We start from the raw sequence: 18,023 nt of genomic DNA, 5'->3' as shown, positions 1-18,023 counted from the left end.
TCCATATAAGACTGTGATTTCTTTGCATCCTCATTCCCTTGGTTGTATCTATTACATAACATAAACTCAAAGAATAAAATTAACCCATTATTTGCAAGACTCTAAATTGAAGTCCTTGAGTTTTCAATAGTTTTTTTGCTCTAATTTCTTCATTGATATCCCAACAATCTCAACTTTTAATTTGAAAACTTAAATAATTGACAGTGAAAACATTTTTTAAATGCCTACTTCAAACATCTTACAGATGGTTATATAGGGGCATCTGGGTGGCTCAGTCACTTGAGTGTCTGACTCTTGATTTCAGCTGAGGTCATAATCCCAGGGTTTTGGGATTGAGCCCCACATCAGGCTCTATGCTGAGCATGGAGCCTGCTTGAGATTCATTTTCTGTCTCCTCTCTTTCTCTCTCTCCTCGCTCATCTCTCTCTCCTCTTTCTCTCCTCTCTCCTCTCTCTCTTCTCCCCCTGTGCCCCTGTCCCTGACTCACATTCTCTCTAAAAAAATTTAAAAATGGTTATATAATTTTTCATTTTAGTAGCTATGTCCTCGTTTGCTAGTTACTTACTATGGTCTTCTTTGGTATATCACTTATATATATTGTATAATATGAATTAAGTTAAATGTCATGAGTGTTTTCATCATTCAGTTGTGGCACTTTAAATCTAGGAAGTAATTCTCAAATCAAGATATGAACCCTATTTCCATTAGCAAGTATAAATAGTAATATTAAAGAGTTTAAATGTAGACTTTTCAATAAAATTCATTTGGCCAGATGAAGTTATTTTTTAATGGAAACCAGAATGTCATTTTTATACGTTTATTTATTTATTTTGAGAGAGAAAGAGAGTACATAAGCAAGCACGCATGAGTGGAGGAGGGGCAGAGAGAAAGAGAGAATTCCAAGCAAGCTCCATGCTGTCAGCACAGAGCCTGACTTGAGGCTTAAACCCACGAAGCATGAGATCATGAGCTCAGCCAAACTCAAGAGTTAGACACTTAATCACCAGCAGCCCCAAAAATGTCATTTATTAATTTACTTTTGAGACAGGAGATGATATCCTAAAGTATCTAAAGTGTGTAAATGCCTTATTTGTGATTCTCTTTTCTAAAATTCAGATACTTATAAAGTCAAATAAGTAATCAGAAAGTTCCTTTTTAAGCACTGAATCTGAGTAATGATAGGTAAATAATCTTGGAGTTTGAGAACTTAGAATTCCTATTTGATGGATATATGATAATCGCCAAGAAATGCAAGCTATCTTTAATTTAAAAATTTTAGTAGTGACTTTTTAAAAACTGAAAAGAAGTAGATGGTGTTAACTTTAATGACATAATTTAACTCAATATATCCATCATATTGTTTTAAAATGTACTCAGTTGTTTTAAATTAGTCTTTTTTGTATCAAGTATTTGAAATCTGTTATATATTTTACAATTAATGTGCATCTCAGTTGCCTCCTTCAATTGTGAAAATTACTGGATCACTCTGTGTCTCTGTTTCCCCGTTTTTACAATGATAACAGTTATAAGAATTAGATGATACATCACATGCCTGGCAAATGATAAGCGTTACACAAATCTTAGCTAATTTCCAAAAAAAAAAAAAAAATTTCAAACAGGTGAACATGGCATGTAATAACCTCACTCCCTCAAGACAAAGATTGTATTTTAGGAATTAAATTGTAATCCTCAAAACACTCATCTCTTTCCTTTGGACAATGCTGGACACACCTCTCTGACTCTTGTTTAAATTATTTTTTTTAATGTTTATTTTTGAGAAAGTAAAAGCCTTAGTGGGAGAGGGGCAGAGAGAGAGGGAGACACAGGGCTCCATGCTAACACCAAAGATCCAAGATGCTGGGCTCCTACCCATGAGCCATGAGATCATGTCCTGAGCCAAAGTCAGATGCTTTACCAACTGAGTCACCCAGGCACTCCATACATTATTTTTAAAAAGAAGCAAAATCATTATTGGTTCATTAATTGTGACTCATGTACAACACTAAGATATTAATAACAAGGAAAACTGTGATGGGAAATCTGGGAAATAAATCTCTTTACTTTCTACTCAATGTTTTTTGTAAATTCAGAAGTACTCTAAAAAGTAAATTCTGTTAATTAAAAACAAACCAATAAGGAAACTACTGTCTGCTATTAGTGCTTCATACATCTTAGTTGTGACAGAATCCGTCAGTAAAAGTGGTAGCATCATTAAAAGTATCAATGAGAGAAGTTTACTTATAGTTAAAAATATAACTTAATATTTCCTCTTTTTGTAGTCATTCATTATCTACCACTTTTTAAGTAATATATGGAAAACCTAAGCATAAAAAGTTGTTTTTACATCATGGTTACTGGGATGGGCAATGGGCAATTACTGGTGGCATTTTGATGCTAATGGAAGAAATAGTCCATATATTTTTTACACTATTGCTGGTTTTGAGAATATTTTCTTTTCCTAATTTCAGGTTGGGTGGGACTATATCAGCATACAAGATAGTACCAGATGAAATAGAAGAAATCAAGGTATAGTATGGCATTTTTCACCTCTACAAGGACTTAGTATCTTGACAGGTCAGGGAAGTGGGGGGAAGGATTGCTTTTTCTTTGTACTATTGAATCTTTGGGTGTGTTAGGATATCATTTATTTCACAGTTATTCTATTTTAATATATATATATATATATATATATATATATCAGATAGATTTCAATTACCATTATCAATGCATTTCTATGAAAAATATTTGGAAAATCAAAAAACAACCCTTTCCTATAAACTACGTTAAAAATCTACTTAAGAAACACTGTATAAAAGCATTAGAATGCATAGCAGATTATCTTTCTATTTTGTTTTAATTTATTTCCCCTGTAAGCTTTCACTAACTATAAATAGTACCAGTCTTCTAGAAAATATTTCCTGGTTCCATTGAAAACACAGTATGCAAACGGCGACTTAAAATTTGTAGTACATTAAATGAAAAATTGACCTTATTCTTTGAAAATCACATCATTATTGCATTCTTCTGTTTTTAACATTTTACTAAGTCCTATGGATTATTAGTCTTCTAGCATAACATGTTGCTCTGTAAGAGCAATTTACAATCCAGTGAGAATTGAATTTACTATCTGTTACATAAATAAAATTTAACTGAGTAGCAATAGTCAAGGGTAACAGTACTGAGTTAAATTCTTAACAATGACATGTAAAGATCTCAACAAATCATTAAGCTTGATTTAATCAAACTTTCCAAAATTGAGTTCAATAAACTCAAATCTTAGTAAATTATTTTTTAATTTGCTTGCATTATTTTTAAATCCGTTAATGTAATTAGTCTCTATTAAATAATATACTATTAGTTATAACGTGTCAGGCGTTCTGTGTAGCCAATATCAGGAACTAATTCAATAATTACATTCTAGCATAAAAAAAGTGTCAAATGACTCATTCGAACTTGATATAAATTCATAAAATAGTTTGGTTTGGAGAAACCTTAGGTCTAATCCAGCTTATGTTACTGAAAGAGGAGATATAAGGAATAAATTTGAAAGAAAAGAGGAATAATTTTGGACTTAATAATTTGAAATCTCTCTCAGATAACCAAATACTCATTAAATCATTGGATAAATCAGCCTGGAATTCAGAAGGAAGATAATTTTATCTTTCTGTTGATAGTGGGATTTGTCCTTATCCAAGAATTGCTTGAGGCCATGCTAGTAAATGGAATCACCTAAAAGGATATATGAGGTAATAACAGTGAACCAAAACTGTTGACCCATTTAAGAGCTAGAGGATTCATGTATTTTTTATTAGCTTAATTAATTAGCAAAAACATTGCCAATTTTTTAATATTTTCCTCTAAAGAAGTAATTTTTCATTGTATTTTTGAAATTTTAGAGTTATAAGAGTTATCCCTCAAGAAATTCCTTCAAAAAAAACATGATTCGTGGATGACATTAATATATGATTTTTTAAATTAATTGATGGCATTATATCTAAAACAGCTTCAGAGAGTTTGAGGCTTGAGGCATAAAAAAATATGAAATTGCTTCTTGCTTTTTAAAGTGTCAGAAGAAACCTTTTTATAAAATATTTCATCAACTTTTATTTGATGGCACCATTAGCATTTTCAACTGAAATCAGATATAATCTTTTTTGTTTGAATTGCAGGAAATGTGAAATATCTAGTTGTAATGTTCATTTTAGTTGGCAAATAACAGAGTAATTTTAAATATCTAAATAGTACAATTGCATTTAAATTTGAAATATATCCACAATATAACATGTATAAGTAAATATATATGTGTAGTTTATTATTAAATTATAATTGATTAATGAGGGGCACCTGGGTGGCTCAATTGGTTGAGCATCCGATTTCTGCTCAGGTCATGATCTCCTGGTCCGTGAGTTTGAGCCCCACTTTGAGCTCTGTGCTGACAGCTCAGAGCCTGGGGCCTGCTTCAGATTCTGTGTCTCCCTCTCTGTCTGCCCCTCCTCCCACTCATGTTCTGTCTCTCTCTCTCGGTGTCAAAAATAAATAAACATTAAAATATAATTGATTAATGAAACAATTCAATTTTTATAAGGTATGGTAATCTTTCACAATTTTTCTAGCACCAGAAATTATTATTTAGTTCATGCATAGTTTGAATTAAGCATGTATTTATTAATTACAATATATCACCTCATAGTCAATAGATGCTTGGCCAAAGGCTTAAGGGATAAAGTGCAAATACATTCCTGGCCCAGTTATGCCCATGTGTTCCACTCAATACCCTGAGTTTTTATTGTTTTCCATTCCTTGCTTTTATTTAGTTTTACTTTTATATACATCCCTAAATATTATAATATATTTGTATTTCTCTTTGAATTTTAAATGAATTATTTTGTGCCTTACTTATTTGGTTCAACACTATGAGATTTATTCATAGTGTTTTCTTTGGCTAAGATTTTGGAGGGTTTTGTTTTGTTCTTTTTGTTTTTGTTTTTTTGCTGTAAAATACTCCATTGCACCACAAATTATTGAGACTTCCCCTTCGCAGTGGGCATTCAGCTTGCTTCCATTTGGAGCTATTATGAGATATGATGTTATAAAATTCTTATAAAAGCATCCTGTGTAAAGTTTGTCTGAGGTATATACTAAGGAATGGAATTTCTGGGTTTTAAGTAATGTGTATTTTCAGCTTTTCTATATGAAGTCAAACTGTTTTCCAAGATAATTATACCAGTTATACTAGCACCTTGGGTGTATTTATTTTAAATAGAAATATTTAAATAGAAATATTTAAATAGAAATATTTAAATATACTACCACCTTGGGTGTATTTATTTTAAATAGAAATATTTTAAATAGAAATATTTAAATATTTAAATAGAAATATTTAAATAGAAATATTTAAATATTCTTTATCTGTAATTTATATCGGTATAAATTTTTATATATGGGATGACTAAACTTACAAAATATTTTCAAATATATTTTTATTTTCCCAGCCCAATTTATTGCAAAAGCCATCTTGTCCACTACTTGTTTGAGTTGCCTCATTTATCATATACTGAATTTTCCTATGCCTGGGTACACACATATACATACACAAGTCTGTCTTTTCCTGAACTTTTGTTTCATCCATTTATTTACCAGTTCCACTGCTAGCACCACACTGTTGTGGTTATAGTGCTTTTAAAACATAATAGGAAATGTTTGTGGATGGGGAGGGGTGTTTGTTATTCTGTTGGTTCATGTATTAATTACTCCAGATAATATTACGATAAGTTTATCAAATTTCAAAGGTATTCCTACCGATGAGACTTCTGGTTCTAGCCAAGATATAGTAGCCCTATTCTTCCCAGATGTTTTCTTTTATAACTGAAAACCCCTGGACATTACAAAATAAACAAGCATAGAAAGACTCTCAAGGGTAGGAAGAAGAAATCAGACTTTATAAGGTCTTCAGGACTTGAGGAATGATACAGCAGTGAGTTAGCTGGGTTTCCTTTTTGCCTCCTATTTAAACTGAACAGAACACTGATGAAGCCTCTAACCTGGAAATACCCACAGGTACAGACAAAACAAAAAAAAACTACAAAGGTCTGTCTCCTCAAGCCAAAGGACCCAGGACAAGGGTGGACTAACAGAACAAAAGCCTTTGTTAATACTCACCCTACTCCAGCCAAACACTAGTGGGGAAACTACTTAGTTCCCCCATGGTTTTAGCAAAGCCAAGCAGGAAGCTGATCTTCCACCTCACCCCCTGCTACCCCTAAAAGCAGATGGCAAAGCTTTGAATTTCTCCCCTGGTAGTGTTTGTTGGCAGGGCTGAGCCATTCAGTCTTCCACATGACAGAACAGATAGTGCTCTGATTTACCTGCCAGTATATTGTAGGTGAGGCCAAGTGGGTAGTTGATTTTCCATCAGCCCAGCGGAAACAGGCTGTGTTCTGCTTCCTACAGCAGGATATTGTTAGTGGAGTCCAATGATGAGCCAAGTCTCCACCCCCACCCAACAGCAATAAGGCTAAAGAGACAGCACAAGGTGGAACTACTCACCACTCTGCTTTACCTTCCCTTTCCTGTGTCACTGAGGCCTATAAGAGAAATGTAACTCCATCCCTGTCTGCATCAATAAGACTGAATGAGATGGAAATAATTGATACTTCATTCTCAGTACAAGTTAATCTTCTACCTGCCCTTTTGGTATCAGCAGGGCCCAGCAGGGAGCTGAACACATAACTCTTACTTTCAATAATGTGGAGGAAGGTGATGCCCCACTTTGGCCAAAAAGGTTTCAGCAGGGCCAAGAGAGGACCTAAACTTCTACCCTACTGTCTTTAATGAAGCAGTATGAAGCAGTGCCTCAATTTTGCCAGAGAGGTGTCAGTGGGACCCAGCAAGAAGCTGCACATATATATTCATATAGCCCTCATACCACACTACAACAAAGAGACATCTGCTTAAAAAAAAAAAAAAAAAGATTAAATAAGATGTAGAGTCTCATAATATCCAGAATGCCCTGGGTATAGTAAAAAAATCACTCATCATACCAAGAGCAGGAAAAATCACAACCTAGTGGAAAAAAATAGTCAATAGACACCAACACAAAGATGAATCAGACCTTAGAATTATCTGACAAAGATTTCAAAGAACTTATCATAAAAATGCTTCAACAAGCAATTACTAATTTTCTTGAAACAAATAAAGAAAATAGAAATGACAAAAAGGAACAAAATGTTAATTACGGAACTGAAAAGTACAATCACTAATATAAATGGCTGATTGGAGGAGGGAGGCAGGGAGCAGTTGTGCCAGAAGGAAGTGGAACAATATTTTTCAAGTGCTGAAAGAAAGAACTACCAATCACAAACTCCATATACAGTGAAGTTATTCTTCAGAAAAGAAAGAGAAATAAGGACACACTCAGACAAAAGAAAACTGAAGGAATTTGTCACTAGATAAAGTACCCTGTAAAAATGGCTAAATAAAATCTCTAAAGAGAATTAGAAAAGAAATGAAAAAAAAGGAAATGGAAAAAACTTAAAAAAGAGAGGAAAAGGAAATGACAGAAAAAGGCTTGCAATTTTTAAAAAAGGAAAGAACAGCCGAATGGATAAATATAGCAAGCTATCTTATAGTTTTCTTAAATCATATGTGAAGATTGAAGCAAAAAGTTTAAAACTATATGATGTGCACAGTGCATGTAGAGTAAATGAATACAATCATATTTAAATGTGGGAAGGTAAAGGGAGACTAAGTGGAAGTAAATTTTGTGCATTTCATTTCAAATGATAAATGTCAATACCAGTAGATTGAGATAAGTTATATTTGTTTATTATAATATACAAAGCATCCCCTCAAACCAACCACTAAAAAGCAATGTACAAAACACTGTACTCAAATACACTGTAAATTAAGATAGAATCTTAAAGTTTGTTCAAGTAATCCCCAATAAGGTATGAGAAAGAAGACAAATAATAAAATGGCACATTTTGGTACTAAGATGTAATTACCTTAAATATAAATAATTTAAATATACCAATGAAAAAGGTAGAAATTGATGTTATCCTCAAGAAATTCATTTGAAAAACAATGACATAGGTAGGTTGAAAATAAAAAGTTAAAAAAAGATATACCATGAATGCATTAATTTTTACAGAAGAGGAAATTTCTAAAGTCCATAATCCATGTTTCTTTCTCAAAAAAAAAACTAGAAAAAGATAAGCCAAATATTGTCAAAGCAAGAAGACAGGAAATACTCAAGAATTCTTAACAGTGAATTGGAAAACAGTAAAACAATGGAGAAAAATCAACAGAATAAAGAGTTCTTTTAAAAGCTCAGTAAAGTTGATACACAGTAGACTAACAAAGATAAAACTGATACCAGGATTGAACAAAGACTACCACTACAAATCTTCCATCAATTAAGTGGATAATTAGAGAATACTGTGAAAAACTTTATACTTATAAATTGGGCATCTTAGCAGAAATAGACCACTTCCTCAAAACCCACAAACTACCAACATGAAGAAAGATGAATAGACAATCTTTGTAGTCTTACAACCATTAATGAAATTAAATTCACCATGAAAAATCTAAAAAAGAAATATCCAGGTCAAGATGTTTCACTGGAGGGCGCCTGGGTGGCGCAGTCGGTTGAGCGTCCGACTTCAACCAGGTCACGATCTCGCGGTCCGTGAGTTCGAGCCCCGCGTCAGGCTCTGGGCTGATGGCTCAGAGCCTGGAGCCTGTTTCCGATTCTGTGTCTCCCTCTCTCTCTGCCCCTCCCCCGTTCATGCTCTGTCTCTCTCTGTCCCAAAAATAAATAAAAAAAAAACGTTGAAAAAAAAATTAAAAAAAAAAAAACAACAAAAAAAAACTCTTTAAAAAAAAAAAAAAAGATGTTTCACTGGAGAGCTTTACCAAATATTAAAGAAGAATTGACATCAATTTTAGTCTTTTCCAGAAAATAGAAGGGGAGGAAATACTTCTCACCTTATTTTATGAGGCTAGTATTTTCCTGATAACAAAATCAGGAAAACAGTGCAAAAAATGAACTACAGACCAATATCTATCATGAACTTAAAATCTACCAAATATTACCAAATCAAATCCAATAATGTATAAAAAAATTATAGATCACTACCAAATAAGATTTATTTGAGGTATGCAAAACTTGTTCAACACTGGAAAAGCAATCAATCTAATCCGCCATATCAACAAGCTAAAGAAAGATTATATGATTATATATATTGATGCAAAAAAAGTGATAAAATCTAAAATCCATTCCTGATAAAAACTTTCAGTAAACTAAGAATAGAGGGGAACTTCTGAACTTGATAAATAGCATCTACAAAAAAACTTACCACTTAACAACATACTTAATGGTGAAAAAAACAAATGCTCTCCTCCTGGAACAAAAAGCAAAGTTGTCAACTCTCGCTACTTTTTTCAACTGAGTATTAGAAGTTCTAAGCAGCACAATAAGGCAAGAAAAGTATTAAAAGGGACAAAGATTGGAAAGTAAGAAACAACACTCTCTTTTAGCAAATTGTATGATTGTCTACATAGAAAAAGGTATCTACAGAAAAATTCCTACAACTGTAATAAGTCAATTCAGTTAATTTGAGGAATGTAAGATCAACAGTCACACACACACAAAAACCCCAATCAACACACATATGTTAATCTGTATGCTGAAAACTACAAAACATTAACAAAATAAAGGGACACTTAAAGAAATGGACAGACATGCCATGTTCATGGGTTGGGAGACTGAACACACTAAAGATGTCATTTCTCCCCATATTGATATACAGGTTTATGCAATTCCTATCAAAAACCCAACAAGGTTTTTTTGTAGATATACAATTATATTAGTTTATTCTAAAATTATACAGAAAAACCTAGGTCCTAGAACAGTTAAAATAATTTTGCAAAAGGACAAAGTGGAAGGACTAGCTCTATCCAATGGTAAAGTTTACTGTTAGTTACAGTAATCAAGACAGTGTAGGGTTGGCAGAAAAAAAAAAATACATGAAACAGAATAGACAACCCATAAGTAGACTAACACAAATATGTTCAACAGATTTTTAATAAATCTGCAAAACCAGTTCAATGAATAACCTTTTCAAGAAATGATGCTGGAACAATTGGAATCCATAACTGCTCCCCACCCTCCAAAAAAACACCTCAACCTAAATCTCACACCTTATACAAAAATTAACTCAATTTTAGTCTTTCTGACAGGGTTGAGGTAATATCTCATTATGGTTTTGATTTGTATTTCCCTGAAGATGAGTGATGTTGAGTATCTTTTCATGTGTCTGTTAGCCATCTGTTTGTAGTCTTTGGAAAAATATCTATCCCTGTCTTCTGCCCATTTTTTAACTGGATTATTTGTTTCTTTGGTGTTGACTTTTATAATTTTTTTATATATTTTAGATACCATCCGTTTATCAGATATGTCATTTGCAAATATCTTCTCCCATTGTGCAGGTTGCCTTTTAGTTTTATTGTTTCCTTTGCTGTGCAGAAGCTTTTCATCTTGAGGAAGTGCTACTAGTTCATTTTTGCTTTTGTTTCCCTTGCCTCAGGAGACATGTCTAGTAAGAAGTTGCTACAGCTGATGTCAAAGAGGTTACTGCCTGTTTTCTCCTCTAGGTTGTTTATGGATTCCTGTCTCCCATTTAGTAATGTCTTGATTACTACAGCTTTGCTTTTCTTTTTCAAGATTGCTTTGGCGATTCAGGGTCTTTTGTGGTTCCATACATATTTTAGGATTGTTTGGTGTAGCTTTGTGAAAAATGCTGTTGGTGTTTTGATAGGGATTGCATTAAATGTGAGGATTGCTTTGGATAGTACAGACATCTTAACAATATTTGTTCTTCCAGTCAACGAGCATGGGATATTTTTCCATTTCTTTGTGACTTGTTCAGTTTCTTTCATCAGTTTCTTCTGTTTGTCAGTTTGAAGGTCTTTCACTTCTTCGGGTAAATTTATTCCTAGGTATTTTATTCTTTTGACTGCAACTGTATGGGAATTCTTTTTTTGATTTCTCTTTGTGATAATTCATTATTAGAGTTTAGGAATTTAACAGATTTTTACATAATAATTTCATATCCTACGGCTTTACCGAATTTTTTCTAATAATTTTTTGGTGCAGTATTTAGGGTTTCTATCTATATAGTACTATGTCATATGAAAATAGTGATAGTTCTGCTTCTTTTCAATTTGGGTGCCTTTTATTTCTTTTCTTACCTAATTGCTATGGCTAAGACTTCTAATACTATATTGAATAAAACTGGTGAGAGTGGACATCTTTCTCTTGATCTTAGATAAAATGTTTTCAGCTTTTCATTGTTGAGTATGATATTAGCTATGAGTGTGACCTATATGGCCTTTATTATGTTGAGGTATGTACCCTTTATACCCACTTTGTTCAAGAGTTTTCATCATAACTGAAGATTGTATTTTGTTAAATGCTTTTTCTACATCTATTGAGATGATCTTATGATTTTTATCTTTCGTTTTGTTAATGTGCTGATAATGTTGATTGATTTGTGAATGTTGAATTATTCTTGCATCCCTTGAATAAAGCCTTCTTGATCGTGGTGTATGATCTTTTTAATGCATTTCTGAATTCAGTTTGCTAATAGTTTGTTGAAGATTTTTGCGTTTCTGTTTATCAAGGAATATTGGGATATATATATATATATAAATTTTTTTTTTTTTTTTTTTTTTTTTTTTTTTTTTGGTAGTGTCCTTGTCTGGTTTTTGTGTCAGGGTAATTACTCCCAGCCTTGTAAAATGAGTTTGGAAGCTTTTCTTCCTGTTAAGTTTTTTGGAGGTGTTTGAGAAAGATAGATATTAAATCATTTTTGAATGTTTGATAGAATTCACTAGTGAAGCTATATGGTCTTAAACTTTTATTTGGGGGGATGTTTTTGACTACTGATTCAATCTCCTTTCTAGTAATTACTTTATTTATGTTTTCTTTTTCTTGCTGATTCAGTCTTACAAGATTGTATATATCTAGGCATTTATCATTTTTATCCAGTTTGTTGGCATGTAATTTTTTACAGTAGTCTCTTATGATCCTGTCTGGTTCTGCGGTATCAGTTGTAACTTGTCTTCTTCATTTCTGATTTTATTTATTTGAGCCCACTCTCTTCTGAGTGAATCTAGCTAAAATTTTATCAGTTTTGTTTATCTTTTCAGAAAAACACCTCTTAATTTCATTGACCTTTTCTATTGTCTTTTTAGTCTTCATTTATCTCAATCTGATATATATTATATCCTTACTCCTACTACCTTTGGGCTTGGTTTGTTCTGCTTTATTTAGTTTATGTGTAAATTTAGATTGTTTGAGATTTTTCTGGTTTTCTCAGGTAGGATTGTATTGCTATATTAAGGTCTCTCTTACAACTGGTTTTGCTGCATGCAGTAGATTTTGGTATTTAATATTTATGTTTTCATTTTTCCAGGTTTTTTAAATTTCTCTTTTGATTTCTTTGATGATCCATTGGTTGTTTAGTACTATGTTGTTTAATCTCCATGTATTTATGATTTTTCTCCAATTTCCTTCTTGTAATTGATTTCTGGTTTCATATCATTCTGGGAGGAAAAGATGCTTTGTATGATTTCAGTCTTCTTGAATTTATTGAGATTTGTTTTCTGACCTAACATGTGGAGTATACTGGAGAATGTTTTATGTGCACTTGAGAAGATTGTGTATTTGCTACTTTTAGATGGAGCGTTCTATATATAACCATTAAGTCCGTCTGATCTAATATGTTGTTTAAGGCTGATGCTTCCTTATGATTTTCTGTCGGGGTGACTTGTCTATAGAGATAAGTAGGGTGTTAAAAGTCCTCTACTATTATCGCATTGCTGTTGATTTCCCCCTTTAGGTCTGCTAATAATGCTATATTATTTTGGTGCTTCTGTGCTGGGTGCTTATATATTTATAAATGTTATATCTACTTGCTGCATTATCACTATGTAATGCCCTTCTTTGTCTTTTAAAATTTAAATGGTTTTTAGGGGCGCCTGGGTGGCGCAGTCGGTTAAGCGTCCGACTTCAGCCAGGTCACGATCTCGCGGTCCGTGAGTTCGAGCCCCGCGTCGGGCTCTGGGCTGATGGCTCAGAGCCTGGAGCCTGTTTCTGATTCTGTGTCTCCCTCTCTCTCTGCCCCTCCCCCGTTCATGCTCTGTCTCTCTCTCTGTCCCAAAAATAAATAAAAAAAAAATAAAAAAGCTATTTCTTAAAAAAAAATAAAATAAATAAAAAAATAAAATAAAATTTAAATGGTTTTTAAAATTTAAATTTTTTTTAAAATTTAAAATTAAAATTTTAAATGTCTATTTAAAATCTATTTTGTCTGAAATAAATATAGCTACATTATTTTCATTTGCATTTTCATAAAATATCTTTTTCCATCCCTTCACTTTCAGTCAGTATGTGTCCTTACTTCTGAAAGGAGTGTCTTGTAGGAAGAAGTATGTAGATGAGTCTATTTTTTGTCCATTCAGTCACTCTTTGTCTTTTGATGGGAGCATTTAGTCCATTTACACTTAATTATTAATAGATGTATACTTAATGCCAGTTTATTCATTGTCTTCTGGCTGTTTTTGTAGTTCCTCTCTGTTTCTTCTTTCTTTTGGTATGTTCTTTCTTTAGTGTTATGTTTAGATTTATTTTATATTATCTTTTGTGTATTTACTATAAAGTTTTGCTTTGTGGTTACTGAGAGGTTCACATATAACATCCTATGAATAGAACTGTCTATTTAGCAACTTAAATTTGAACACATTATAAAACTACATTTTTACAACTTCCCCCTATGTTTTATGGTTTTGAGGTTACATTTTAGCTCTTTTTATTTATCTCTTAACTAATTATTGTAGTTTAATTTTACTACATTTGTTTTTTAGCCTTCATAGTAACTTCATTAGTGAATTATCTACCATCTTTGCTATATAGTTACCTTTTCTGGTGAGATTTGTACTTTCATATGTTTCTTGTTATTATTTAGTGCCATTTCTTTTCCTTTTAAAAAAGTCCCTTTAATCTTTCTTGTAAGGCCAGTGTATTGGTGATGAACTCCTTTAGCTTTTGCTTATCTGAAAAATTCTTTATCTCCCCTTCAATTCTGAATGATAATCTTGCAAGGTGGAGGTTTCTTAGTTGGAATTTTTCCTGTCAGGACTTCGAATACATCATGCCACTTTCTTCTGGCCTGCAAAATTTTGCCTGCAAAAATTGCTGATAGCTTTATTGGGTGTCCCCTGTATTTAAGCTGCTTTTCTCTTGCTGCTTTTAAGATTCTCTCTTGATCTTTAACTTTTATATTTTAATATTTCTTGGTGTGGATCTCTTTGGGTCCTTTTTTTTTTTTTTAACTCTCTGGACTTACTGGACATGGATGCCTGTTTCCTTCTTCACATTAGAGAAGTTTTCAGCAACTATTTCTTCAAATCTGTATTCTGCCCCTTTCTCTCTTTCTCTCTGTTCTCTTTCACAAATGTTATTATGCTTAATGTTGTTGTATCAGTCTCTTGAGTTATCTTCATTTTATAAAATTCCTTTTTCTTTTGTTCTCCTTTGCCTGGTTGAGTGCTAATGCTTTGTCTTCCAGCTCACTGATCCTTTCTTTATTTCATTCAGTTGGCTGTTGAGTTCCTCTTATGTATTTTTCACCTCAGTTACTATATTCTTCAGTTCTGTGTCTTATGTTTGCTGTTTTCATATATTTTTATTATATAGGTCTTTATTAAAGTTTTCACTATGCCCTTCCATTCTTCTCCTGAGAGTTAAGTGAGCATCTTTGTGACTATTATTTTGATTTCTTTATTAGATAATTTATCTCTATATCATTAAGGCCTTTTCTTGAGATTTTGTATTGTTCTCATGTTTGGAAAATATTTTTCTGTTCATTTTGCTTACCTCTCTGTTTGTTTCTATGTATTAGGCAAAACAGCTACCTCCTCTCAGTCTTGAAGGTATGGCCTTGTGTAGATGATGAGCCTTTTCATTCACCCTTGCACTTGTTCTTGGTTATCTATTGAACCTTTGTGATTGTCTAAATATACTGGTTTATTTTTTATATGCCCTCATTGTTGAGGATCTTTCAATACCTGTCAGTGTTCCAAGAGGAGGAATCGCATTTAGCACCTAGTTTCAGGCAAAGCAGAAGCCAGACCCTCAAGCAGCAGCTTTTAAAGCATGCAATATACACAGTCCGGGAGGGCCACAATAATAAACTCTGCTCACCTCCATACCAAAAGATCTGGAGGTGTACTCTGAGCAACTGTTGCAACAATCAGGGTAGTTGTAGAGCTCCTTTCTGAGAAATCTCCTCAAACTGTAGTGAGACTGGGGGCTACACAGGATGGTGTCTCCTTGTTTACACTCCTTGAAAGTGCCTTCATAGCTCAGATGTGTGGGAAACCTGGAGCCTGTCCTTTAGGCTAAACATTCAATATAAGTATATAGGCCTTTTTCACAAGAAGGTGGGGGTATGTTTCAATCTGTTGTCTGTGGAGTGCTCTAGGGATGTTTTCTTGTTGAGAACTGATTTTCTAATTGCTGTTGTGCCTCTGAGCTCAGGAACACCAACCCCCTTGACTACCAGGGCCAGATGAACAAGGGGCATTTCCTTTGTGCTTTGTGTGCACCCACTGGCTTTAGCAGGGCAGTTGAGAGTATAAGATATGGGGCACACACTCCAGCTTCTGAAAGGCAGTGGGAAAATATCTTGACTGAGTATGCCTGTGGCCTTCGGCAGTGCTGCAGGAGAGTGCCCTATCTGTGCATACACCATGGCCCTGGGTTGGCGGTGGGAGAGTGACATGACCATTTACTCATCAGCTCTGCTGGGGTATGAGCGAGTGTTGCCACCACCTGTGACCATTGACTTTCTTAGTAAGGGGGCCAGAGAATGCTGTGACCATTCACACTTGCCTGCCTCAGTCAGGAAGTGGGGGATCACTGCAACCCCTGTGGTAGGCAGTGGAAGGGTGCCACATCTGAGTGCACCTACCTATGCTAACAGGGTAGGTTTTAGAGTGCACAAATGGCATTTGCCCATGCCTTAGTCTCCAGAGAGAATCCCAAGTGTCCTTTGCCTCAGAATACCCCCAGATCAGCAAGGCCTGATTGTTCACATATAATGTAGGTACTTTTCAAGTTGGTGCTTTTGTGCTGGATCCTGGGGTAAGTGAGACTATACACAAGCCCATTAAAAAGAGAATTTCCATTTCCTATAGCCAGTTAAGTACCTTGATATCTGCCCTTTTGGTGTTCTAAGCAGATGTTTTGGGGAACTCATCTTTCTGGTGCAGATCCCAAGAGTTGGGGTGCCTGATGTGGGGCACTAGCCCCTTACTCCTCTGAGAGAAATACCACACTGACGAGATCCCTCCTTTTGTGTGTCACCATACCTGTGGTGGGATTTTTAGCCAGATCATGTCTCTGCCTCTCCTACCTGTCTGAGTGTTGTCCTTTTACCCTTTGTTGTGGAGAAGCAGTTCATCTAGTTTTCAGAATCTTTAGGTGATTCATATGTAGCTGTAGGTTTGGTATGTCCATGGGAGAGGTGACTTCATGATCTTCATATGCTACCATCGTGGTCTGGCTTCTTTCCAGCATGTTCATTTTTTAACATAGATTGCAAGACGTGCAAAGAATAGGAGATTGTGAAACAAAGCAGACAACTGCCTGTGAGAAGCTGTAGATATTGAATTTAACAGATTTCTAAATATGCTAAAAAAAAAAAAAAGAAAACCTATAGGAGACCATACGGAAAGAAAAAAAGCCATGATGACAATATTTCATCAAATAGAGACTAACAATAGAAATATAAATTTTATTTTTTAAAAGGCTAAGGCAAATTCTAGAACTGCAAGTATAATAACTGAAACGGAGGATTCTCCAGTGGGGTTTGTGCAACAATAGCACTGAGTTGGCAGAAGAAAGAATCAGCAGACTTAAAGATAGATCAGTAGGGATTATACAAGCTGAAGACCAGAGAGGAAAAAAGAATGAAGAAAAATGAACAGTCTCAGAGAAATGCAGAACATCATTAAGCATACCAGCATATAGATAACGGGAATAAAAGAACAGAAAAGAGCACCAAAAAAAACCTTACAAGAAATAATGGCTGAAAACTTGCCAAATTTGATTACAAACATTATACATCCAAGAAACTCCTTCAATTCCAGATAGGATAAACTCAAAGATATCCACACCTAGACACACGATTTTAGTCAGTGTAAGCTGCTATAGCATAGTACCATTGACTGGGTGGCTCATAAACAGTAGAATGTTTTTTCTCGCATTTCTGGAGGCTGGAAGTCTGAAATCAGTATGCCAGCATGGTCAGGTTCTTGTGAGGACCCTCAGTGGGTTGCAGACAGCTGACTTCTAGTATCCTCACATGCCACCAAAAAAAAGCTAGTTAGTTCCCTGGCCTCTTCTTCTAAGGGCACTAGTCTCATTCGTAAAGACTCCACCCTCATAACCTAATCACCTCCTAAAGGACCCACTTGCAAATACCATCACATTGGGATTATGGTTTCAAATTATGAATTTTTGTGGGACACAAACATTTCACACCATATATCATGGTAAAAGTGCTAAAAGACAAAAACTTTTAAAGCAATATAAACAAAATGACTCATCACATACAAGTGAGCCCCAATAAAATTAACATCTGACTTATCATCAATAAAAGAAGGCAGAAGGCAGTAGGATGACATATTCAAATTAGTGGAAGAAAAAAACTGTCAACAAACCAAGATGTTATATCCAGGGAAATTGTCTCTTAGAAATGAAGATGAAAGAAACACATTCCCAGAGGAACAAAAACTGTGAGAGAATTTGTTGCTAGCAGATCCATCTTATAAGAAATACTAAAGAAAATTCTTCAGGCTTAAAAAGCAAGTGACCATGGACAGCAATTTAAATCCACACACTCAATAAAAGAGCACTGGTAAAAGTAATTATGTATTTATAAAAGACAGTATAAATA

At 34.1% G+C, this 18,023-nt stretch overlaps 1 protein-coding gene across 18 annotated transcripts in view; it reads left to right on the top strand.

The window, feature by feature from the left end:
• GPHN (gephyrin) overlaps positions 1-18,023 on the top strand; it is a 635,492-nt gene that overhangs the window by 269,393 nt on the left and 348,076 nt on the right. For all 18 annotated transcript variants that reach the window (XM_086709482.1, XM_086709484.1, XM_086709476.1 and 15 more), the window contains exon 3: positions 2,469-2,526. In XM_086709482.1, coding sequence (XP_086565608.1) covers positions 2,469-2,526 — 58 coding nt within the window. The remainder of the gene's footprint in view (positions 1-2,468; positions 2,527-18,023) is intronic.

Source organism: Puma concolor, chromosome B3, assembly GCF_028749965.1.
Source record: "Puma concolor isolate L17-30 chromosome B3, mPumCon1.1.hap2, whole genome shotgun sequence".
NCBI classification, from domain to species: Eukaryota; Metazoa; Chordata; class Mammalia; order Carnivora; family Felidae; genus Puma; species Puma concolor.
Note: the sequence above shows the minus strand (reverse complement) of the source record. Positions and strands in the feature narration are given on the sequence as shown.